The 26,742-nt window shown below is 39.7% G+C and overlaps 2 protein-coding genes across 3 annotated transcripts in view; one reads left to right on the top strand and one right to left on the bottom strand.

The window, feature by feature from the left end:
* Positions 1-26,742, top strand: part of DOCK2 (dedicator of cytokinesis 2) — a 158,838-nt gene that overhangs the window by 66,835 nt on the left and 65,261 nt on the right. The gene's annotated exons all lie outside the window — the stretch shown is intronic.
* INSYN2B (inhibitory synaptic factor family member 2B) lies at positions 585-9,954 on the bottom strand. The gene is made up of 3 exons (XM_063413650.1): positions 8,522-9,954; positions 5,792-5,866; positions 585-2,363 (listed from the first exon to the last, which is right to left on the bottom strand). Exons 1-3 carry the CDS (start codon positions 9,895-9,897, stop codon positions 2,177-2,179), a joined length of 1,638 nt encoding a protein of 545 aa, XP_063269720.1. The 5' UTR covers positions 9,898-9,954; the 3' UTR covers positions 585-2,176.

The following is a 26,742-nucleotide window of genomic DNA, read 5'->3' as shown; positions in this document are numbered from 1 at the left end:
AACCTTGCTGGTTTTACTAATGTTAAAGCTCTTGGTGTTGCTTATTATTATACTTTACCACAGGGGATATTGTCCTAAAATGTTATTTTAATACACAAGAATAACTTATACTCTAATAAATACTTCACTGCATCAATTATTGAATTGATAACGCAAAAAAAGGAATGCTGTTAGCACAGCAACACAAGCAGTGCATGTACTCGAGTGTAACATGGTGATGTGTTCTGATGGAGTCATTTAATTCTTACCTTTTTTACAACCACAGCCTGTTATTGAAGAGCTTTTCTGTCTCACTAGAGGCCTCTAAAGATATGTTAGTAAAAAGTTAATTTCCTTCTGAAAAGCCTCTAACATAACAACAATTTTGTTCCCATCATTTCTGTGCTAACTGAAATTAACATGGAAATGGTTTTGAAGTGTCAGTCCTTTAGAATTTTGATAAATTAAGCCATGGCATATTGCATACTTTCTTCTAAAAGATTCATTTAATAAAGAAATTAGTTCCTCCAGACAAAATTCTTCTGTGCAAAATTGTTTTTAATGTATTTTCAAATGTTTCATTAACCCTAAGAATTCAAGGAACACAGAAGTGTACAAAAAGTGTACAGACATTTAAAACTAACATTGCACAATTCATACAGGATGACTTAGAAAAATAAGATGCAGGGATTAATCTATGGAATACCCTGAACCAGGGCCACTTCTAAGAAAAGGTCTGCAGTACATTCCACTCAGCTTGCTTTGGAAAATCTTTTCCCCTCTGCCCTCCATGTGAAAGGTGATCATGTTTTCAGGAGGAAAGTAACAGGATCACCAATCATAAACTGGGTTCCTTTGGCACACCCTGTGCTAATGGTGACTTGAGTATTTTTGGAGGAAAGAAGTAGCTGCATTGACATTTGATAAAGTCTTTTCAGCATATATAATTTTTTTCTGTGTGTCTAATACAGATCAGTTCACTAAATATCATTTTTATGTTCATTTTTTTATCATATATTAATTTACATCTTAAGGCGAAAAAAAACTTGGGATATTTTGGTACAGCAATACAAGTCTTAAATGGATAGATTGGGCAAATGATTCAGTTAGACAGTAGCCAAAATAGTTATTCCTCTTTGTCCAGCAATTGTGTGATGACCTCTGAGGGATCCCCCAGTTTTAGGCTTCCAGGCATGGGAAGGACATCAGCTCACGGGAGGGGCACCACAGGATGGTGTGGCTGCAGCATGGGCAAGGAGAGCCAGTGGAGGCTGCGTTTGTTCAGTCTTTTAGAAGTGAAGATCGGGAGAGAGGTCCCTTTATCCATGGAGAGCTTCTTGCAGGGTACTTAGAGCAAGAGGTCATGGACACACATCAGAAGGCAGGAAATTCAGATTAGATGTTCGGAAAAACCCTGGAGCAGCCTTCCCCAAGGAGCTGAGGATTCCTTTGGGGATACTCACAGCTCAGATTCACTGATCTGGACCTTGCTTGAGCAGGGGTTTAAGACAAGAGTTACTGTGGCATTTCTTGTTTTACAACTCCCCAATTCTTCTCAGAGAAGTCCATTAAATGAATGAAACTTCTAAATGGTGGCTTTTTGTATAGAACAAAGAAAAGGGTAGAGTCAAAACTTAACCTGAAATTCTTTTGTTTGTTGCTCAAGATTAGATGACAGCAACAAAAATATTTCAGTGGGGACATGGAATAATTATAATTGTCTCCTTTGAGGAGAGATTTGTCTGAACAATTTAGGTTTCCCTGAACTTGTTCTTGATGATGTGGTTTGTTCAAAGCTCAATGAAGTTTTTCCTTTTAGTCCATGTTGCTTATAAATGGGAAATGAAGACTGTGTGACATGCTTAGCTTTGTCTACCACTGTTTTTTAAAGTAGAGATTTAAACCTTGTTATTTTTGGAAATTTGAAAAAAAGGTCTTTACAAAGCATATGAAAGTGTCCTTGGAAAAAAATGAGAACTTCCTTTCGAAAGAAACAATTCCTTTTCTTGAAAATGGTATCTTCATGCACCCTTATTCAGTGAGCTGATTTAATTAAATTCAATTATTTTGATTTTTCAGATACTTTAATTAAACATTCTTAACCTTTGTGATTTCATAATAGCAGGTTTTCAGGTGTGTGCTCTCAAGCTCTTTCTGTTTTAGTGTCTTTTGAAATGTAAAAGGATGCATGAGGAAGTCAAATCCACCAGAAGCATTTTCTTTTCACCTTTTTTGTTTTTCTCCTTAACTCCTTTTTTTCGGGAGCTGGAGGATCAGGTGGCGGCTTCTGAGGTGAAGCTGGAGCTGGATTTTGTTCTGCATTGTCCAGTGTTTTCAAAATCTGATGAAATCTTCCTTCTTGTTGTCTGAAGTCATATTCTACACTATGGGAAAAAATGGAGAGACCTATGGTAGTAAATGAAAAATTCCCCCTTTAAAGAATTGTCAAAGGCTGCTTCCCTCCTCAGAATAACTTGGTCTTATTCAATGATACAGCCTGGGGTAAACACAAGGGGATTAGGGGTTGCTCCTTTGAAAAGAAATTCACCTCTTAATATTTTTTTGAGTGAAAAATTTTACTTCATGTGAGTTAAGAACTCCAACATTGTGCCCAAAGCAATGGGACAAAAAGGAAAAAATACTAGGATGACCTTTCAATACTTTTTATTCAAAGGTCAGATTTTGATCCCTTAATCTAACATAATCTAATCAAATGACATAATCTGTCATATGATTGTAATTAAAGACTCTCACATGCTTAACTTTGTTAAATGTGAGTGTCCCCCACTAGGACACAGAACAAAAAGATATGACATTAAGCCAGTATGTAAGTCTTTGAGATAAGTGGTGTTAGTTAAGAGGAAAGTAGAACTCATTTCCTCAGTTGAAAGCCCTAATTATTATTGATGTCAAACCAGAGCCAAGATGTTAATTAGATAACAGCAGATGAGTGCACAGAAAGAGATGTAAGGTTCAAAAGAGTCAGTGAGGACAGGGGTTAACCAGTATTGTGTGCATTTTCCTTATTTCAAGCATCTTTCCTGGCCAGGAGAGTGAGTTTATCAGCCATGTCTGCTGTGAAGGTTGGAGGAGGTTTAGGGGAGAGTGGAAATGTTGTATTTGCCTTGATGGGAGGGAAAAAAAACATAATTTAAGGGGGTTGGGATGTCACTTCAAGGCCCTGAGGCTGGTTCTGGAACTGATCAGAGGAAATCTGTATAGTTAGTAAATGTGCAAATCTTTAAAAACTTTTAATTGTGTTTTTATATAAAATCCATAAACCTCATTAAATAGTATATTAAAATAAACTAGAAGCTCATTTCCCTTAACTCATGTGTCTTGGGATTTTTTATGAAATAATATATATAGTATAATAAACAACATGTAAAAAGAAAGCAGGGAGATTATTTTCATTTAGAAAAGAGTAGAAGGATCTCTTGAACAAGAAGCAATGCATAATAAATATTAAAAAAGCAGAAGGAAGTGATATAAAATCAGTGCCTCTTGCATTTTATCAGCTTATTACTAAAACTGCAACTTAATACCTTTCAATATTCACAGACCAAGGATGCTGGAGAATTAAATGTTGGGTTCATAGAATACATAAGGGTAGCATCTGCTCATGTTCCTTTTCTCCACCCTTCAGTGTTTTTAATTTAGTGTTGGAGATATCATCTCTAGAGGCAAGAGGTTAATTCAGTCCTCATTTAATACTGCCCATGATAACTGGTTTTGGTAGCGACTTGTATTTGTTTATCACAATACAAACATTTCTATTACACCATCTAGATGGAAAATCCCAAGCCTGGAATCCCTGCTGGGTAGTTAATAAAGCCAAATTTACAGTCACTGTTAGGCTGAAAAGCTCTTTATTACTTTAGTGATCAGTGTAATCCACACGGGGATTTCTGTGAGATTAATGCATTGTTTGACTCGGGGACTGTGTGATAAAAGATGCTTCAGTGACAGCAGCCCAGCACTCTGCATGTGCAGGGTTTGCATCAGTGAGGAGTGAGGAAAACTGGGAGCAAGATGAAACACTTGATTTTATAATCACAACCGTGAAGCTGTCTCAGGGGAAAATACTTGCATGGACATATCAGGCCACATAGAACACAGGACTTGCTCATGTTTGTCTGGAGCAAACACTGACAACAATTGCTTCTTTCAAAATATTGCCTCCTGAACTCCAAATATTAGTCACTCAGAATGTTTTTTTCATAACCACATCGTGTGGAACACCTCTGTAAATCAAAAACTATTGTTTCCTTACTGTTTCCTCTTTGTCTCTTAAAAATAGAAATTTTTTAGAGCACCTGTGTTCTGTACATGTTCTATTAATCATTGCAGGGTGAGCCTCCAGGCACCATTATTGTTGCAAACTACCTGGTAAATCAAAAAGGGCCCTGAATGTTTTCTTATTTCCCGTGTTCTTTCTTTTGAATGATGGTGCTTGTTGTTCAAGATCAATCCTGCACCAAAACCATGTAAACTTAAAAAATACAGGGTATTTTTCTGAAGAGAGAAGGCATCCTGTGGTCAAGGGTGGTCTGTACATAAATTCTAGGGAGTGACCAGTTCATGCCTAGTCCCATAAACACAGGGATTATTCTGAGACCATGATCAAGTAAAGGAAATTATCTGTTTTTTTTTTTTTTTTTATGGATACAACTTGTGCTCTTGGATAAGTCATGTAACTTCCCCCAGTATCTAGGGGGCTCTGAAAAAGACCTACAGCTTTGTCTCAGAGGAGTTGTGGCTTTTAATTGCTTGGAAATTTCATTACCAGAGGTTTAGGACATCAGTATGGCACTAAGTTGCATGTTGCACAATAGGTTCCAGAGCTGTTTGTTAAGTTTATTAAGCTCTTTACTAAATTTGGTTCATGCAGAACATGCACTGTAAAAAACACTTCCATGGGAGTATTTTCTATTAATTATTTCCATTTTAAAAAAATCAAAGTTATAGTGATTATAAACTGTTAAATATAATGGTCTGCCATGTTCTTTGAAATGAAAGAAAAGGTTTTGGCCACAAAGAGAAATTCTCTTACTCTTAATTTTTGTAAATGCAATCAAGTAACCCATGGTGTGGGTTTTCTGCTGCATAACTGAGCTTGCAGAGATGAGATAGTGCCTTTATAAATCCCCTTGCTGAAAGGACAGGATGAATGTGCAGTCCAAGCAAGGCTTTGTACCTGCTGGCTTTGGGGTGATGTCTGGAGAGCTGGAGGCTCCTCCAGTGTGTTTGGACAGACACAGCATTTCAAACGTGTGCAGCTCCCAGAACACGGCCCTGCAAACCTTCCTGGCCATCAGAGCTTAGCATAAACTGCACTTCAAATCTGAAGGAGCCTACACTCTCTGAAAATAACAACAACTGAGGTGAAAAGTGTGGGAATTTTGGGGTTGTTTTGCATGCTAACATGAACTGTAGCTGTAACTCACTGGCATTCAGAGAACTGAGAGCTTCTTTTCCAAGACCTAAAATTCTTACAGAAACCCAAGCTTTGAAAATGTATCACACAGAGGAATTTCATCATCAGAAATGGCATGACAGGTTTTCAAAGCATGGTTTCGAGGGAAGTTTCTGTTTGAATTCTCCCAAGCCCACTTCCCCTTTCCTTTCAGCCAACACCACTGGGAATTGTTTTCTGCTAGGGGAACAAACCAAGCACCTCATACAAACCACTTGGTTCTTTCTTAAAACTGAGTTAGTCGCAGCTGAGACATTTTAAAGGTGTGAGCAGAACACTGTTTTGTGCTCCTGGGGACACATGCAGGCAGGAGAGGTCTGTGTGAGGGACAGGTACCTGTAAATGATGCACGCCGTGTTCTGACAGGTGCTGCAGTTGTTGAGGTCCTGCCCAGTGTGGTAGAAGTTACGCCTGGAACAGACAGCAGTTCATGAGATGTGGGGTTAGAGATGATGACAGAGCTCTGAACCTTTTATGAATGAAAGCCATTCTGCTCACCACTTCTGTTAGCCCTGCTAAAAAATTCTAGTATCAAATTCTGATTTGGAAGCTGTCTTTAAAAACACACAAACCCCATGAGCCTTGTCTTGCACCTTTCCCACCTCATGCTGTTAGGAGTTCTGGTTGTTGGTTCTTGCATGAATACTGCTTATGAAAGCTCTCAGACATGGGACTGCTTCTAACAAACACACTTTCAAGTATTTCAAAATCCATGCAATTTGCTGAATCAATCTGATCTCTGTCCTTATGCTTTCCAGTCTTCCCTTTTCATGTTTCCTTATTTGAGTATGACCAAGTCAGATTTTTACTGCTGATAACTTACAAATTTGTAGCATTGAGAAAACAAGAAAAGTGAGTTTTCATGCTGAACACCACCTAGAGCTGAAATATTTTTATGATGCAGAAGTCTGCATTGGAAACAGATGGAAATGGTGGCTCATTATGTCTGAAGAAAGTGTAACACTTACATTTAGCAAGTTTGGTTTGAATTAGGGGAGATAGTTGGTACCTAAATAATTTTCTGATTGTTTTGGGAAAAATGGGAGTTCTTCATGTGCATTGTTGTGCTATCAATGCAAGTGCTTGCAACATTCAGTGTGAGATGAATCTGCCAAGGTGGACTGAAGCTTCTCCTTGAATCTCACAGTGACATTTCAAGATATTAGACAGTTTTTTTCTTTACAACCATGTGGTAACTGAACAGAAATGGATTATAAATATTGCTGGATAATCTGGCTGTGCTTCTCTGCAAATCAGTCTTCGCTATGGGCAGATTTGCAAATGTAATTGAAACTTAGGTTCTCCCCTAGAGAACTGCATGCAGGGGAGAAGGAGTGGGTGTTCTTTTCTGTCCCTTCCTAAGGAACCACACTCAGGTGGTGTCAGGATGAAGATTACAACAGAGAAATGACTGCTAAAGCTTGAGACATACTTGGATCCCTGCCTCGAATCTTGCCTCTTACCTGAATTTTTGGGGTTTGGAGTGCTGTAAATGTTTTTTGCATTTTTGCATTTAGTCTGTCAACGTGGATTTTGTCTCTTGTGTTTAGGCTATTACAAATTTGGTGCTAGAAAATCACATGGAACAATCCTCTGAGGGAGGGCAGCTGGAGCTGAATTGTATGGGGAAAATGTTTTATAGAACAAGTATTTATGTGGGCAGAGTGGAAGCTAATGAGAGTACTTTCATGGTAACAGCTAGATGGACATAACTGTTTCACTTTTCCAGATAAAAAAAAGGTAATATCTATGGAGTAAAATCATATGCCAATTTGATTTATATTATTTTAAATCTTTAATGAGTGTAAATTCTTATTTGAATTGTTGAGTTGGAAAGTTATTCAACAGAAATACAGCTTCAATTCCAAGCTAAAATACTTGGAAAAAGAAAAAAAAATCTTCAAAAATTATTTAAAAATTTTTTTTCCTTGAGAAGTTGTAAGAAAATTGGGGTATATAAAGTTGTGGCCTGGGCTGGTTCTATCCTGAGAGTTCTGCCCACGTGGGAACCAGTGCAAAGCCCTGGTGCTGGGTGCTGTGAGCACGGCAGCCTCGGGCTCGGGGCTCCTTCTGCAGCTGCACCTGCACAAACCCCTCAGTGCAGCCTTCTTGTTCTGCTGTTTGCACAGTTTGTGGAAATGTGGAATATTACCTGATTTGGTCATTATTGTAATCAGTAATTACAACCGATACACACAATCTAATTTTAAAATTAAGACTGCCGTTCTGCATGCATAATTGATTTATCTACATGCATGAGATGGCTGTGCTAAAGACTAAATTTGTGGTAGCATAGTCTCTTCATGTTCTTTTTTCTTTAGAAAATGAAACAGAACCTTTATTCCCTTGATTTATATCTGAGTTTTTCAAAGATAAATTGTTTGAAGGATATATTACTTTACAAGAAAACAACTTTAAAGTGTGTCCTAGATGCAATTACTCTAAGTAAGAGATGGTGTTGATAGTTTGGAAAGCTCTATTAGGACATTCTAAAACCTGTTTTGAGCACAAAAATATTTAAAATTCTATTTTAGCTTTGTCCAATCTTTACACGTTAGTTACATTTATAGTATTATTATTATTTATAATGCATAATAATGCACGAATGATACCTGCAGCCTTGGCACAGTCCCTGTGTCACCATACTGACAATAAATACAGGGTTTTTACATCGTTATGGAGGTGCAGAAGGGAGCCACTGAAACCTGAGAGTCTGAAGTGAGTTCTTGCTCAGAGCCTTCACATGCTCTGCCCTTAGTTCTCAGTCTGGCACTCTGTGTGTGTCTGACCTTGCTGTGCTTTAAACACCCTAAATCTAAATGAAAAATGGAGTTGTGAAGCTGGGTCTTGCACTGGATTTTGTAAAGGCAGTGTCAGCTAAAGCCAAGCTATGAAGGGACTTGATTCTCTGCTGAGGCCCAAATACCACTAAAAGGGTGTAAGGTACATTTCTGCCAACTCATCTTTAACTATGAAGAGCTGTGTTTGTCAGTAGCAAAGGTTAAAAGAATGCTAACATCTACTTTACACTTCTGATGAATTGCTAATATTAAAAATGAACCATACCCTTCACTGAGGGCTCTGGATTTTTCCAGGTCTTGGATTACATTCAAAAGGACTTTAATCTTCTCCTGGTTCGACTGCAAGGATTCCTCTACAGACTGCAGCCTGCCTTGTAGGGCACAGAGTTCACCATGTGCCAAGTGCATTTGATTTATTTCGTTAATCTCTTTGTTGCTTTGCGGGTTTATTTCATTCCTTGGCGGATAAGACTTTATGTGAAATCCTTCTAAACAGCTGTTACACTGGGAAACATCTGACTGGGTGGAATTTTTCTCCATTTCAGTATTGCACGGCATGCATGGTTTTGCTGCATTGCTGCTGGCCAGTGGCACTGCTGGGCCATCATCCCTTGGTAGTGTCAGGCAGCCGGGATCTGCCTTGTGCTCTCCTGCCTGGTGACAGTCTCTGAGGAAACAAGGAGATGAGCTGTGATTCGATGGGGGTGACAGTGGAGTCGTTTCCTTACTGCTGGCATCTTTAGCGGCTCCAGGCTGCTCAGAATCGCTTTTGTGCACTTCAGCAGCAGCAGAGTGGGGGTTACATTCGCTGCAGTTGGCAGAACTGCCTGTGCAAGGCTCTGCTCTTTCAGAATCAGATGACAGTGTGCTGTTTTCATGACTTTCGTTGCTGTTGATGACGGTAGAAGAATGCAGTGAATTACCCAAAACTGGGGCTGTGTCTGGGGCATCCAGGGGAACGTTTCTGTCCTGTGGAAAACTCACATGGATGTATTCAGGCACCTGTGTAGACGCAGTTGTCTTGTCTGACTCTGAGAAATCATCTGAGAACTTCGGCCCATTGCTTTGTGCTTTTGATGGCCTTTGGCCCAAGCCCACCTCCCTGTTCCTGCATCCATCCTCCAAGTGGTTACTTATCCTCAAGTAGCAGAACTCTGAGGACAGAGTGTCTGCTTCACAGAGATTGCCATTTACCTGGATAGGGTTTGCAGGCTCTGCTGGCATTTCTGTCAGTGATTTGCTGACTGTCAGCTTTTTCCTCTTAAAAACCGGGAAGTGTTTCCTGAGGCTGGGAGAAGTTTGTATGGCAATATTCCGAAGCCCCTTGTGAGCCCTTGGAAAAGTTGGAGACTGAGTTAGCAAAAAACTGTGATCCCTAAATATTTCTGTTTTTCCAGTCGTGAGTGCTGTGTCTCGGGCAGGATTAGCTTCCAGCTCTGCCTTGGTGCTGACACCGTCGTCCTTGAACCGGACCTGCTGGGATTTGCTCCTGCGGTGCTGGGGGGGCCTCACAAAATCTGCCGAGTCCAGACTGTTCCTTTTCAGTAGCACTGGTCGCATTTTCATGTCTTGCTGGGCCACTGAATCACAATTTAAAGTCTGTAAGTAACGGGTTTCTTTGCGACCCATTTCACTGGACATTTGACCTGTAAATTAATGTTGCTCCTAAGACACAAATTAACAGCTTACTCCTGGAGTTTATCATTCTTCTTGTTATTATGTATATTTTCAAGTGGCATGTTCTCTTTAGGGATCCTCTTTCAAATTTAATTGCTGATTAGATCAAAAACTAAGATAAATTAGATACAAAATTTAAGGAAAGATTTCTTGTAGCTCTGGAATGCAGGAATCCTTTTACCTGCAGCTAACATGGTCTTTGTATTACAAAATTCAACAGGCTGTTTCAGTTAACTCATTTAAAGGTAAGGTTGAGTCTATGGCTTTCCTTGTAGCTCTCATTTGACAGCAGCTCTCCATTAGGGATCCAGCTGGTTTTGTTTTCTGATGGACCAGTCACATGTGTTTTATTTGCATGTTGTTTAAACAAGCATAATAACTTTTGGGTGCATTTTCCTTTCTGGTGCATAGTTGTACTGATGGAATATACCCATTAATACCAAACTGAATTGCTTTCTTTAGAGATAGTTTTTCTTCCTCAGCCATCTTTTTAATGTCCAGTTGAAACTAATCTTCCCAAACTGGGGAGGAAAATGTCACCTCTTATGACCAGGGCAAAATGCAGCATCCAGTGGGATTCAGTGAGAGAAGTTCTTGATGCGCAGTTGCTGCTGCCGTTCTTGCAAACACAAGGGAGATCATATCCAAAGGCTTTCCTCAGTTCTGTAAACAGGACAGAGGTCCAGGCTGAATAACCAGAAGAAGCAGAGTAGCAGAAAGCGTTTCCTGAAAATAAAAAGACAACAGATGTAGCTGAGCAAACTGGCAAACAGTGTGATTCTCTTCTGCTGTCTCCTAGGAACTTCCCCTCATCACGGCTTCTGTAACTTTGGCAGTGAGATTCTTGTACAGAAATTGAAAAATGTTTTACAATTTTGGAGTGGCTTTAGTTTTTTTCATACGAAATACAATGCTCAAAAATGGACATATATATATATATGTTTATATACAACATATACAAAATATCATAAGCCTGAATCTGGTCCCAAATGCAGATCTTAAAAACTTAAGCAGTCAAATTTGAAAATGGCCATTAAATTCTGTTACGGATGAAATATCCAAAACTGAACAATACAAATGTGAGTTCTTAATTTGGAGGCAAATTGAGGTTTGAACCAAACCCGGATTTTTTTTCTTTTAAAAGTTGTTAATTTTTGAGTGTTCAAATTTAAATACAAGATTGCAGCTGGATTCCCAGCATGGTGGTAATTGACAACAAATTCTGTTCCCTTTTAATTCACTGGTCATTTCATTAGCATTACTGGCTCCATTAGCTCAGAACCTTTTATTTAAGTATTACACAGATTTTACCATATTTAATTTACAAGAATTGAGGAGATGGGTGCAGTGGGGAAGATCTTGTTACAGGATATAGCAAACTGTTATGTAGCATCAGGTAACCTTTAGGCACTGTAATATAATTTAAACAAAGTAATAATGTGATATTACTCTATTATAAAGCTTTAGAAGAAAATGAGTGTTGAGTTCTTTCACTGCAGAGAGAAATGTCATGTAAGATATTGAGGAAATAAATATGTGCATTAATACCAAATTTTATTTCTGTGATATGCATGAAGTGATGGAAATGTCTGTGCTGATTGTGCACTGGAAACAAGAATCACAGTAAACAAGCCCAGCAGTTTCTGCAAACAACATTCCAGTGCCAAGTTCCGAGTTCTCATTTCATCCACTAATTACCAGAGACTTTTCACAGTTTTGTTTGACAATTTATCCAAATATTGCAGTAGTGTTCTCCCCATCACAGCTGCTGTGCTCCAGGCAGATGGACTACTTTAAAAGTTACACTTACTTGCCCAATTAAATTGCGAAGGAAGCTTTAGAAAGCTAATCCTTTGTGTTTTAAATAAAAGTAAAAAGCCCTTAAGGGTTTTATGAGAGCTCTTTTCTTTGGCTGTAGAGGCATTTGAGCTACATTCCTGCATTCTTAATTTGAAAATTGGAATTTTAACTCTGTTGATTTTTAGCTACCTTGTCATCCAATACTTGGGGTTTACTGTGAATTGTAATAAACATTTTGGTGCTGTTGTTTATATTAAATCAAGCTGAAAGAAAAAAAATTTATATAGCTAGGAATGTTCAAATATTTGGATTGAAAACCCAGACTGGTGAATTTCAATGAGTTATAGGTGTCTGTGCTTGAGCTAACAAATCAGTGCAACATTGCCAATTACTAAGTTTAAATAACATTTTCCCTTGCCCAGCATCTAACTCTTCATTCTTTCCTGACACAGCAATTTAAAGTTCTTGTTTTGCCCATTATTTGACATTGACCGAAGTAGGAAAAATCCTAAGGATCCATTTCATAGAAATGTTTTCAATTCATTAATTTGACTTATTTCACTTAGGAAGAAAACATTAGGAGAGTTTTACATTAATGTCCTGTAGTAATAGTTAACAGTGTTAGTAGAAGAAATTTACTGGGGTTTAGCATTCCATGACCTTCATCCAGCTCTGCAGCCTCCTCTGCCCATCCCTGCCCTGGGCACTGCCTTGGCTGCCCTGCTCCAGGAGCTCTGGGGGTCTCTTCCCGTCTCTCCCTCCCCTGTTGGGTAAGTGCCCCACGAGGTGCTGGATGATTTGTGTTATTTTCAAATGGTGCACATTCCATGCTCCTCTTTCCAATGTTTGGAGTCTGTGAATCTCATTGAGGTTGTTGCATTTTTTTTTCTTTTTGGCTTGGCTGATATGTTAAAGAAAATCTTGACTTTTAAGGTCTCTGCATGCTTTGCACACACAATTCCTAGAGGTGGTAGTTATTCTTCAGTGTGAACTTATCCTTGTCCCAATAAATTGTATCCCAGAGTGTAACAAGTGAACTCCCTAGAAAACTCTCAGGTGCAAAGCTCCAACAGCCATAGGACTGCTCTTCCAGTCTGGGGATTGTGGGTTTGAGTTCTTAGAAATGCACACACAGCTCAGTCAGACTGCCAGGCACAGGGAGTTCAACAACAGGACATAGGTATTTTTTATATCATTTTTCTTCCATCTTTCCTGCCTCTGCCTTCCCAATTCCTTCAAGAGAGTCAAATGTATTTTTTTGGTTCATATTTCAGTGTAATGGCTGAAGCTGTGGGTAGTGCAGATGGTAAGAATAAATGGAGATTACAGGGAATTCCATGGAGTGAAAAACCATGCAGCAACAGGCAGTGGGGATTTTGGATGAGTGCAGATGTGTGAGAGTGGTGGTTCTGGGGGGTTTCTGCACTTTGTGGCACAAGTTACTCATTTCACATGGTTTTCCAACTCTTTCAGCTGCAGTTGGACACCTTAACTTTTCATTTGACAAGTTTGTTCAAAAAATAAATGCCTTTCTTATAGTAAAAGTGTGGTGTGTATTTTAGAATTTTGTTTTTCCCTTATGCATTTTTTAAAAATAATATTTCTTACTACAAAATGTTTGTACAGAACCTTTTCAATAAATAAAGGAACCAGGTAAAAGTTTGTGGGGGGTTTCAACAGGAAGATGATTAATGTAGTTTACCTTCCATTTTTGAGCATCCACACATTAAATTTCCCAAGTCACTCTATGGGAGAGGCTTGGAACAAGGTGATCTTTAAGGTCCTGTCCAACATAAACAGTTGTGATTCTGTGGTTGGTGACAGCTGTAATAATTGTAAGATAATGTATTCAGACTCGGGAGTTTTCTGTCATGTCTGATTTGTGGTTTGTCCTGTAGAATACAGATTTTCTATGGTGCACATTTGATGGACATTTTCAGTTTAGAGAGGCAGCTTGCTGTATTTAATTATGGTCTGTGTTTGATAAGAAGCTGTTTTCTTGGTGGGAGATTCTCAGATTCTAAGAAATTTGTGTGACTCTCACTTTCCCTTCATGTTGCAAATCTTTCCAGGGTTCCTAAACTCCTGCTGGGATCAGAGGCTGCATGTGGGGGCTGTTGTGAACTGTGTGCTTGTCAGTGGCTGCAAACAGCCTGGCCACAGCTGAGCTCTCCTTCTATGCAGGTTCATTTTTCAAACCAAAAAATTAATATCTGTAATGCACCTTTTTCAGTTAACAAGTCCAAATTAAGGCTTTGAGTGCATTGGTTTGGTTGTTGCTTTTGTTCCCCTTAATTTTCTGTCTCCCTCAGAAACTTCAGCACTAGCTGTTGGCCAAGCTACTTAATTTAGTCATAGCTCTTCTTTGCATAAAAGTCAAGTTGGGTTTTTTCTTCCAAATAATGAGAGATAAGTTTAGATATGCTTCTGAAATCCCTGGAGACTGCAGTGAAACATATATCACCAGCTAGCACGGAGAGCTGGAGATGGATTTGAAACCATTGGAATTGGATGATGCTGAAAATTACCTCTTTTTCCTGTTCTCTTTCTTGCAGAGGGAAATGGATGGGAATGTGCTCAGAGTTCCAGAGGAACTGCAAGCAAGCAGGCCTCTGAAGGGAATATTTTCAGATGAAAATGGGTGACAGATGCAGAGCCTATAAAATAGAAACAGTCCCCCAGAAGTGCAGATTTGCAGCTTGTTGTGATACACAGGAAAAGCTGGCAGGGAACAGGAAAGATGAAACTGCAGAGATTTTTAAATGGCTTCTGTGCACAGGGGCCTTATTGCTTTGGGTCCCACAGAATAAAGCACAAAGCTATTTATGAAAGTAAATGTGTTTATTGTAAGAGATGGTGTAATTTGTGGAATATAGTTTTGTACCTGGAGTTTTCTCCAGTGCACAGCTTGTCTAGTGTAATATTCTTCTATTTCTTGCTCTAATTGGGCAGTACACAGAATATCTGTTTCTGTTGGTGTGCCTGGCCACAGAGGAGTTCTCTGGGTGTTCCCAGTTTTCCCTGCAGCTGTGGTTTGGTAATGCTGAAGGAACTTTGCTTGAGCAAAAGGGACTGAAGAAGACAAGACCTTTTTTACAAATCCTGCTGGTGGGTTTTGTAAGCCACCTCCAGGTGGGATCAAGGTGACTGGAGAAGAGAATTGAACAGAGATAAGGAATACAGGTAGGATGGAAGCTTCTGTTCTCAGAAAGGGAACATTTCACTGATGGAAGAGATTAGAGGATTTTGTCTCTGATTAATTTTACAGCAAGAGCTGCAAATTACTTCAAGTTGGTGAGACTGGGTAGAGAAGATGATGTGATATTTACTGCAGCAGAAAATGGACTTAGCTAAGCAAGTTTTAGGGATGAAACTTGTGTGGTTTGCCTATAATTTGGTTGAGATGATGCAATGCCATTCCACATGAAGTGCTGAAGATGCACTAAGAGATAAAACCATGATGATCTTATTTCTGAAATAACTTTCAGAACCATGGTACTTGAAATTCTTCTATTCTACTTCAACAAAAATGAAAGTTCTTTTCCTTTGAAAAGATGATAGATTCCATTTGCTCTGCCAGGAAAAAAATGTCTTCATGGATTAGAAAATATTTTTGTCTCTATTTTTCTGGAGCATATGCTGGAAATTGTTTGTGCAAGGTTTAGTGTCAGGAGGTAAGATACAACTCCTTATTCACTTCAGAGGGAAGCATTTCAGTCACATTTTTATACACAGACACAAGTTGGAATTTTTTTTCAGTGTTAGTTTGCAAAGATGAGTGTACTTAAAACTGAGAAATTTCTCTTGAAGAACTGCTTGAATGCCTACAGGGAGAGGGAAGTTATCCAATGTGACAGGCTGGTGAGCTGGAAAGTGTCCAAAGAGCTGCTTCACAGCACAACATTTCAGTGCTCTTCCTTGTATAAATCTTATCAGTTGAAAAAATATTGCTAAGTACTTGATGTTTGTATTAAAGTGTGCACGCATTTTACACTTTGGATTATTGTAGGTTTATATTCAGGCTTAATAAAATGTTAACAGAGCTGTGTGTAGATCTGTAGGTAACCTGGGCATAGGAAGGTTTGCACCTTGGGCTGCTTTGCAGGCCTCAGCACTTGGTTAGAGACAGATCAGTTCATAAAAATGACCTTTTGAACTTTCTCTTTGGTTGTCAATTATATTGATTGTGCCTGTTAAAACACCAAAACTTACTATTTTTTCCCAAGTAGCAAATTAAAAGCTGCATTTTCACGGTTCCTGTGTGACAGGTTGCCACTGCACAGCACCTTTCTCCTGTTGAGACACTGCTGCAAGGAAAACCATTTAAAACCAGTATAAAGTGCTTGCTAAAGATGGTGACTTCAATACGAGTTATTTTCATCATTTATTCAATTTAAAAATCAAGTTCTGAGTGTACTTGCTGCAGCCCTTTAGCTTTCAGTTGGTTTCTGGGTTTTTTCCCCAATAAATTTATCACTTCAGATGAAGAATGCCATGCAAAGCTGCATCCAGAAGTGTTTAGCAGCCTGCTGTGCTGCAGCTGTCTGGAATGCCTTGTAAGCACTGTGTGTTCACTTTGGATTCTTTAGGATCTCCAGAACTCTTTTTGCCACTTCAGTATGTGGGAGTTTCAGTAAATGTAAGGAGTCAACTGTTACTCTCACTTGTGTCACAAACCTGGGTATTTGGGGAGGCAGTGAGAGAGGAAACCCTGCCAAGCTCTCTCTGAAATCCATGATCCCATGGCTGCTGTTCCCAGTGGAAGCACTGGAGCCTGGGTGGGAATATTGGGCCAGCTCTCATCGTGGTAACAGGGCTGGAATTTAAAATTGCATCCTGAGGCTTTTTTACCTGTGCTCCTCCAGACCAGTGAATGGCATCAGGAGTGGGAGTAAGCGGATATTTCATCCTCCAGAGATGCATTTTGTGTGCTCAGCTGGATACACCTGGCTGTGCCTCTGCCAAGATGCCGGTTTGGAAAAACATCTTTGGTGTGAGGGAATTGAATTACGGCAGCTCAGACTGGGTTAGCAGCAACTGGCTGCCAGTAAGTGCAGGAGAGGCTGGAATTGTGCTTATTGGCTTTGGCAGGGTGTCTGCAGAGACTGACACTTCCCACAGGCTCCCAAATTCTGGCACAAAAAACTACAGGTGGAGGAGAAATGGAGGTGGGGATCCAACGAGCTGGGGACTCCTCTGAGAAAATCCCCGAGCAGTGATGGCCACAGCTTTTGTCAGTGTCACAGGAAGCTCTTCTCAGGCTTTGTCACTCTGCAGTGGAGTCTGCCTCATGCCTTGGCACTGCTCCTCTCTCAATGTTTGCAAAATGGAGCTGTGATATGATTGGCAATGAGGTTCAGGTTCTTGTGTGAGTTCTGTTTCATCCTATCCTCAACCTGCCAGGAGCCAGAATTATCCATTCTGGAGGGGGATTAGTGAGGACTAGAGCAAGGAGGAAACCTGTGTTTATTTTGAGTCTCTGCTCTAAGTAATTTTATATCAAATACACCAGCCTGCTGATGTTGGAGAGATCAGTCATGTACTTAGAGGGGTTACAATTAAATAGAGGAGAACTATGTGATAAATCTTCATGTTTATTCTCCTCTTCTGACTTTGCAGTTGCAAAAATATATGTTTCATATCATCAATAGTGAAGGCATTAGGGATATTTAAAGTTCAGATTTTTAAGACTTAAAAGTATTTGGAAAGAACACAACTGTTGGTATCATGACTGTCTATTTAACAACTCAGTAGCTTTGTGCTGCAATAGAATAATGGGAAGGGATGACACAGGTATATTTTACTTGTGCCTGGTCTGTTGTGCAATACTTCTCTTCAAATCCAGGAGAAAGGCAGCAGGTTTATTCTCTTTTATGAGCATTGCAAAGGTAGATTTTAGAGTTGTGTTTTAGTTCTCCTTCACCAACTTATCCATAATTCTCTGTGACTTCATTCTGTCAATTTGTACTCCACTTCTGCCCTGTATATTTAAACAATCTGCAGCTTAATGTTGTTTGTGCACAAATTATTATTATTATGATGATGCAAGGCAGGTGCCTTTAAATTTGAATTGTAGCATCATTATTGCCTGACTACCTTTTCTAAAGGTAGAGAGAACTTGCTTTTGAGAAGCCTTGCTTTTTGTGAGGAGAGGATTTGAAAGAATCCCACTTCAGTTAATTATTTATAGCCTGAAAAATAACCTAGCCTTACAATTGCTCTCCAAGCTTTGCACCACTCCCCATGTAAGGAGCACCAGGAAAATGAAAGTTTCTCTGCAGCTCATGCTTTGACAAACACACCCATTCTAAGTTACAGCATTTTTACCATGTGTAGCATTATTTTATATTATTAAAATATTTATGGCTAGATACTGGTTTTTCTTCAAAGCAATAGAATAAAAATTCAGTCAAAACTTGTCCCACTGGGGTAAGATGAACAAATGGCTAATTTGTTCTTCTCATTTTATTCAAATAATATTCTTTTATTTTTACTTTTTTTTTGGTGGTTACTGCTGGCTTGGGGCAGATTATGAAAGCTAAAATTGTCTCAGTACTAGCAGGTACTGAGGAATCCTGAAATATGGAGTGTTCAAAAAAATGCCAAGCAACATTTTCTCCTGGTATTTAAAAGAAAATGTGTGTTTCTTCTTTATCCAAAGCTTGTTTAGTTTCTCATGGAGCTGGAAACAATCTGAGTTACAAAGGGAGTGGACACTTGGCTGGAACTCAAGTGCCCCTGATGACTGAAGGGCTTAGGTGACATGTGAAAAAACCCTTAAAACTAAAAGGATGAATTCACAGTTTTTCTATCAGCCTTGTAACTAATTGTTTCTCTATAGGCAGCTCTTAATCTTGATAGTATTTGTTATTTCTTAACATTCAAGAAATGTTAACGTGAATAATTTCTTAAATCTATAAATTCTCCATGTGGAGAAATTGAGTTTGAGGTTATTGTTGGAGAAGCCACAATGCCCCCAAGTTAAGGGCTGAGATTCAGTAGCTGAGGGCCTTTGGCACAGAGCATAACTCCCATAGAAACAGGGGATAAAGGAAATTCTGTGAACCTAGGAGGAGGAAATAGTGCACATAGTGAGATAATAATGATGATATTTGAAAGGAATTCAATGCCATGGCAGAAAAAGTGAGATGATGACACTTTGTTTTGTGTTGAGATGGGGACAGAGAGTGATCTGGTAACACACTAAAGTGTCACATAGATAGATTTATGTCCTGCTGGGCACATTAAGGATCATGCATCTTGTGTCTGGTCTGTCCTAGAACATGTCCAGAGAGCAAAGCTGCATCATGGCTTACAAAAATAAATCACAAAAGTGTAGATAAACATTTCACTCTCCTCTCCACCTTGTTGAGTTTCCAGGATGGCACCACAGAGGGGGAGAGGTGACCCTTTGATGCCCAACTTAAGGTCACTGAGTGAAAGATGAACATCCCTGGACACTCCAAGGGCTCTGAACCTTGCTGGAGAAATGAGCACCTTCTCTGGGAACACCAGCTCATGTCCCAGTGATGTCATGGCAAAACAAAAGCCTGTTTGTTTCCTTGCCTTTCCCATTTCAGGTATTTCTCAATATTGGTACCTTCTAACTGAATTTGTACCTTGTATAAATTCAGATTTTATTTTTAGCTTACAAAGTTATATTTAGATAGTTATAAAAGTTAATAATTGGTGATACATCTAATAAATCTGCAGTGTCCTGAGCTGTGTGGCACCTGCTTGTCCCTCAGGTTTTTGTTATTCACTCTTTACTGAGGTTGGCAGTTTGAAGGAGTCCAGAAGTTCTATTTGGGAACTGCAATCAGTCTAGCTAAAAGGCTACATGGAAATAAATATCTTCAAGAAATTTTTGTGTGCTCAAATTATTTTTCCACAACAGAGGGCAATTAATTTCAAAGAAGACAGGAGATAGAAGACATGCAGCATTCTGTGCAAATTTATAGAAACTTCAGTTCTTCATATGTTTTGAAATATGTGAAGTCCTTTGAAAGTAATACAAAGTTAATTACATAAGCAGATGAATATTGGCTTAAACTCACTTTCCCTGTATTTTCTGATCCTCTTCTAAGCATAAGAATGCAGAATGGCCCAAGTAATTGAGTATTTTGCATGATTGTATCATCTCTAGTTGGAGAAGAAAAGAGCAACCTCTGAAGTAGTTACATAATGTGGAGTATGGCCTGCCCTGTCTCAGGAACAAAGATGACCTTTCTTCTTTTTTGTATCCCTGGGATAATCTCCCAGGGCCTGTTAGTGAAATATCAGCAATTTTACAGGAGTTCCTTCCTTCCTTCATTATTCCATATGAACACTGTGTTGCCTTAATGGCCCTGCAATGAGGTTATTTTCAGAAAACTGTAGTGGTTTTTATTTTAAAGAATAATTTCAATGCAAAAGATCTCCTTGGGAATAGCTTCAGGTCTAATTTGGATAAGTAGCAGCGTGGTACAGGCAAAATACTGAAATGTAAACCTGTGTTATTATGAAGGCAATTAAAACATGAAGCACATAAGTGTGGTTGTGTCTCACTTCAGACATGACTGGACATGAAGTTTTTCCAAAGTTTTCCAGAAAAAGTTAAACAAAAACCCCAAATGAGTACCTTGCCACAAAGCTGAGCCAGGCAGACAACCCAGAAGCTGTTAGAGAGGCTTGGGTTAGGGTTATCATATAATGTGTTAGCTGATAAAATTATGAATGTGTTTCAGGTTTTTATTGGGTGGTTGGTTTGTTTGTCTTGTACAATTAAAAAATAAATGAAAAAAACCACCAATAAACACCTTAAAAATTGATAGAACCCACAGAAATGTTGCCATGTGTAATCTGTCAAAACTGCTTCGTTATTCCCCTAAGTCCAGAGGAAGAGTTATGATGCAGGGATGTCTAACTGGCAGCCTGAGGGCATGAGTATCCTTGTATAACAGGAATCGACCTAGTTCAGAGGGAACATCCTTTCCTTTTTAAAAAACACAGATTTCATACGTTGATAGAGATGTTTGTAATCCTGGTGTCACTTGTTTTGTGAAGTGCTTCCAGAAAATCACAGCATTCTCAGAGCTGTTTCTGTTGCAGTAATTAAGATTTCTGTTAGCAGACTAACCAGGCTGATTTTCCTGCCCTTTGCCTGTCCCCAGGACACCCCACAGGTTTGCACATCAGGCTGTTTCCCCGTCAGCTCTCTGGGAACACTGCTGTGCCCAAACCTGTGGGGACACCACTGCTGCAGGACGTGGAGCCAGCAGCAGGGAAATCATCTGAACAAGGGCTCTGTTTGGGTTTTTCCAGCTGCTGACAGTGTTTGGCCAGCCCAAACCCCTCTGCCAGCCCATGCCCACGTCCTGCACGTGGACATTCCCCGGTTTCTCTGCCCCACAGGACCTGCTCCCCACACTGCAGTGAAATCCTGCCCAGTGCTCTTCAACCCAGCAGAGTGCACGTTCCTTTTTCTGTCTTCTCCCAAATCCCTGGGACCACATTAGTGGTTTCCTGTTTTCATGCTTGGATGCTCTGTTCCTCCAGAGCATCTGTGCCTTGGGCTGCACAACCTGCTAGGGCTGACCTAATGTCCTGGAACTCTCTAATTGCAGCACAGGCAGGCAGAGCTGTGTGAGAATCTGGAAGGGCCAAGGGAGCTCCACTACTGCTCCTGTATTTCAAATTTCCTCCTTCTTTACTGCCTTATTCATTCAGAATCAACATATGAACAATATTAGCTCTCCTCTTGTTTGGTTGTAAGCTTTTTAAAAAATATATATCAATGATTTGTAATAATTTGCTAAATATTCCTAAAATATTTTAATGTTTGTTGTATTTAGCAGTCTTGGAGATCAAGACCTTGTAGCTAGAGGAGATCAAATAAAAGACACTTTTATGTTATGTGAATACAGTGCCATTTTAAAAAAGACAAATGGCTTTGATCTGGTGCTAAATGCTTTATTTTCCTGTTTTCTAAATGTAAGAAAGACATTTTTCTTTTAAGGGAAATACTTAAGAAAAAAATACTCTCCATTACTGAATTCCTGACACTGAGCTCTGCAGTCTAGGAAATCTTGTATTAAGGTATAAAATATTAGCAGCTTTCTTTAAAACAAAAACTGAGCAGAACAAGTTACTTTTTTTTTCTTCTTCTTAATGAACATGCCTTGAAAACTGATAATAATCTAAATGGAAAATTTGATTCCAGTCCCTCCAGCTTCCCAGACTCTTGCCTTAATATTATAGCATTACAGCCATAGTTTGGAGAGTCTTTGACCAGGAACCACCCAATGGATCACCAGACCCAGGTCTGGAATGGAACATTCAGCTCAATGGCTTTATGTTAACTAATATGGGAAAAGAATTTGTTTCTAAAACATACCAGAAGGGTGTTGTCAAGATATGAGATATCTTCTCAAATATCTTGGAAGTTCTTCTGACTGTGTGATGGTGCAATATCTACCAAATGCTAGCTCTGTCCCTCAGCTCTGTAGAACTGAAAAGACGGAAAATTACTTGCTTCACCACAGGTCCTTTGGTGGCATTTCAGAGGAGGATGAGAACAAAGAAGACACCACTGACCATGATCGAAAAAGCTTTTGTGAACAGCTTCAGCAGAGTCCTGAAGCTGCTATTAAACGCAATAGCCCTAATATAGAAAATATAGTGGAGGTGTAGGTTGTAATGGTTCTAATCATCACCTTCTCTCTGTGTGTGTTGTTAGATATGTTCTGGTGCTCCCACACACTCTGTGTTGCAGTGACTAATCATAAAAATAAGAGACTATAGGACTGCTCAGGTGATGCAAACTCTAAGTAGCAGAGGCATAACAAATTATATTTCTCTGGCACTCTCATTGATCAAGTTTGCTTTATATGCGTGTGGTTCTGCTTTTGTTTGTTTCCTGCTAGGATTGCAATTCCCTAACATGCATCCACGCTCATTATTTCTGTTTGCTCTGACCAGGAGAAGGTGTTAGCACCCTGGCTTCTTAGCAAGACAATCTATTTGAATGAAATCCTAGCCTAGAGATGAGGAAAAATAAATCTTTGCAAATAGCCTTGAATATTCTGGCAGTAAAGCACCACAAAGTGTCCTTTGGCACACAGTCGGCATCCTCAGAAGGAGTTCAGACGGTCAGATGACGTGGCACCACAAAAAGTTTTGATAATCATGTTTGGGAAATTGTTGAAAACTGTTTGAAGCCCAGTTTGTGTTTGGGAAGACCTGTTGTAACACCGTGCTGTTATATCAGTACTCACCCATTTTTCTGAGGTTTATGTTTGGAGGTTTTTGGGGGAGCACGTTTTAATTTCAGAATAAGGATATAATTTTTGTCAGAGGGATTTAATACAAGGGGGGCAGAAATGTCAGCTTTTAGCATCCTGGTGCATTTTCCAAAGAGCCAGGAATATGAGTTCAGTCTTGTCCCATTGTGGTTTTAGGATTCAGAGGCTCCTGGACTGCAGTGACTGAGCAACCACGGGACAGTCACACCTCTGATGGAGCCTAAGCCAGGGCACTCTGCAATTCTTTCCCTTTTACAGGCTTTGGACTGGTTTTTCTCTTTCTCATTTAAAAAAATGGAAGAAAAACCAAGAGCTAAAACAATCCCTGATTTATTTATTCAAAGAAATTTCAACTCTCATCTTCATTCTGCTTTTATTGTAAGTATAAAATGAATCCAGCTCTTGGGCTGGTGCTAAGTTATTAAAGGAGTGTTCCTTATTCTGCCAGAGCCCAAGGATAATGTGTTAGAATCTCCCAAAAAATACAGATTAGCATGTGCACAAATAATTGATGCAGACAATGCTATTTGGGAAATTTCCATCTGCATATTATTAGAGTATCAAATTTCTCTGTTTGTTACATTATGATTGAAATTCAATCGGCTGGGCATAAGTGACATCCCTTGAAGAGACCCATACCTGAGGAGGATGCATAATTGTCTGTAGGTTGTGGATTGTAGATTGTGTCCATTGGCAGGACATTCTGTAATTTTTGGAGTTTTATCTTTTCATCTTCATACATGTGTTTCCACAGGGTTTTCTTTCATGGAGAATTCCCTATGCTTTCCATTAAGCAACCTATCCAAGATTCAGTGTGAAAAGCTTTAGAAAGATGGTGGGTTTTGCTATGAATTTTTTGTTTTAGCCTGTTATGCTGCTAACCAGACTCCAAGATTTTTTCTCAAGCTTAAAAGTGGAGCCCACTGTTACAAAACAGTTAAAAACTTAATAAAAGCCTCTGCTGGATATAATTTACATACGAAAAATATTTCAGATGCAAATTAAAACTGTTCTAACAGTTGCTAGTTGCTATTAATCAATCCTACCGTGGGTAGATTTGTTAGTGTGATGGACGTAATTTGTTGGAAAATTATTTTTATTGGGCCCTATTTTCTCCATAAGATCAATTTAAAAGTAAGAAGGAAGTTTCTGGAGTGAAATGACTTTCAACAGTTTTAAGCAGAACGATTGTGATAAAACTTTGTTTTAGCCATTCGCAAATGTATTGTATTAGTCTCATCTCTGATCAAGTAGTTGAAATTTAATTTAATTGCTCTGTCTTCAGTAAGTGCAGCTGAAAAAGAACAAAATCAAATAGAGTGATACAGTTCTGGGAATACAGGAGGTGGCTCTGTTTCGTTTTAAGGAAGTGAATCATCATCCAAGACATTCGTCTTCACATTGTGTAAATTTAAAGTACATGGCAAAGCAATAAAAGATGTTACTGCACTTTGAAGAGCTTGGATTGCTCAGTTCTGCTCTTTTGGACCCCAGGGTTGCTCTCCCTTGCAGCTGCTCTGTTCTCTGCAGCCCTGGCTGAGTTGGTTCCTGCTGTTGTGTTGCACCTCAGGGCAGGGAACTCTTCCCCCAGCCCCTGAATCACTTCCTGCAAGTTCCCAGCTTGGTTTCCAGTCCTTTCAAATGGAAGAGATTGGCCAACCTTTGTTGCAGTAAATAAACCATGGGTGGTATTTTTAATTTTGTTCCTTGCCTGTACTTGGTGTGTAGTTCCATCGTTTCTCTGGAATCTGTAACACAGGAGTGAGTGCATGGGGACACTGGGCAGTGGACACTTGACAAGGAAAAGGCCTTGTCAAGCCTCTAAAGGGGGGAAATGATGCCTTGAGTTTTAGCTTTCCTGTTTTTCGGCTTCTGTGCTGCCCAGGACTGCAGTTCTGAGCCTCAGATTAAGAGCTGGTGAGCTCTCTTCACAGAGCAGGGAGACAAAACAAATCCTTTCCTGCTGCAGACCAAGGACAACTTTCAGGCCCAAAAGCACAAACAACAGTGGGCTGAAGGGAGGAACAGGAAGGATGAGACCTCACAACCTGGAGCTGTAACTGGACAATTCAACCCCAATATGCAAATGGACCAAAACTTATAAAAGTGCGAGACCTCGTGACTGTTTGTCCATTCTGTGCCCATGTTGGGTCTACCTAGGGTGTAGCTCTGGTCAGGCTCTTGTCCTGCCCAAGGTGTACCCTAAAGGCCTCTCAGTAAATCCCTACTTTTTTCTCCAGCTCTGCCCAGTCTCTGTTCCAGGTCAGCCTTCCCAAGGCATCAGCAGGACCAGCCACGCTCTGCCTGTTTGCCTGCCCTGTTGGTTGAGTGGCATCAGGGCAATGCAGCAGCACTTGGAATAAGAAATCAGGGAAATGAGCAGCCTGACAGCCCTGGGGCTGTCTCAGTGGACATCTCATGTACAGGGCAGGAAGATCCTTCTGGCCCCAGGAGCAGGCTGGGGAAGGGCTCAAGTGATTGTGGGGAGACAATCAGTGGGATGCAGAGGAGGAGGGAAAAGCTGCACAGATCCCTGCAGGCAAAGGATGGGAGATTTCACCCAGCAGAGCAGAACCCAGACCAGGAGTGTGGCAGCAGTGCTTTAAGTGAGGAGGTGAAACAGCTTCTCCTCTTCTTTTTTGTTTTTATAAATGATAACTGTGCTCTGGACAAGTTCAGTTTCCAAGCAATGATTGCTCATTCCAGATCACAGCACCACAGAAGAATCAGAATATTCTGGGTTGGAAGGGACTCAGAGGGATCACTGAGTTCACCTCTTTAGGCAATGGCCCATACAGGTATTAAACCCACAACCTGGCTGTTATTAGCACCATGCCCTGACCAGCTGAGCTCATTGTGCCTTCTGACCTCATTGATTAATGCTATTCATAATTTATTTGTAAATATGCCTTGAAGATGAACACAAAGTTAATATTACAGGAAAAGTACTAAATTACACAACTGTGTTTGAACACAGACTTAAGCAGAAGTTAAATCAATTATGGTGGAGTGTTCATATCAACCAGAGACAGTAGCAGAAAGTCTGGAGTGGATTTAGGGCACAGAATCAGCCAAACAACAGAACCCAGCAGCAGAAAAAACATTGCAGAGAATGAAAAATCTTTTTTGGAATATTGCTGGAAAATCAGTACAAAAATACACCCCTGTAAAAACCAACAAAACGTGGCAAAGGATATACTCCATGAAAATCTACTTTTATGTCCTATCATGAACTACTATTTCATTGCTTTTATCTATGCATGGAAAAGTCTTGAATGAAATAATACCAAAATTGTTGTGTTTGTCTAACTTGTAACATACCTTAAAACTGTACAGAGCAGCTGCTGTCACTCTCTCATTGTGTTACAAAACTGTTGTGTATTATTCTACCTGGTAGTCTGCTGCTTTTATAGTTGTACCTGCTTTTAGCTAAATCTTGTGAATGGAAAGAAAATGGTAGAACTAGCAAAAACAGCCCAGCATGTTTTCAGTCAGAAATCCAAGGCTGTCAGTGAGAGGCGGAAGCAGGGTGCTGTTCAGTCAGCTAGAAAACACAAGGAGACAGAACCAATGAACTGTACCAATGTATAAATGGAAAATTAAAAACTCACACCCACTAGGAGTAGATGAGTGTTACTGTAAATGAATTATTAGTACCACGTGCTCATTGGCAGGCTCCAAGCCTGTATGGATCGGGAGCTGTTTCCCGTTTCACACGTGATGGATG

This window comes from Prinia subflava, chromosome 16, assembly GCF_021018805.1.
Source record: "Prinia subflava isolate CZ2003 ecotype Zambia chromosome 16, Cam_Psub_1.2, whole genome shotgun sequence".
NCBI classification, from domain to species: Eukaryota; Metazoa; Chordata; class Aves; order Passeriformes; family Cisticolidae; genus Prinia; species Prinia subflava.
This window is presented reverse-complemented; position numbering and strand designations above follow the sequence as displayed.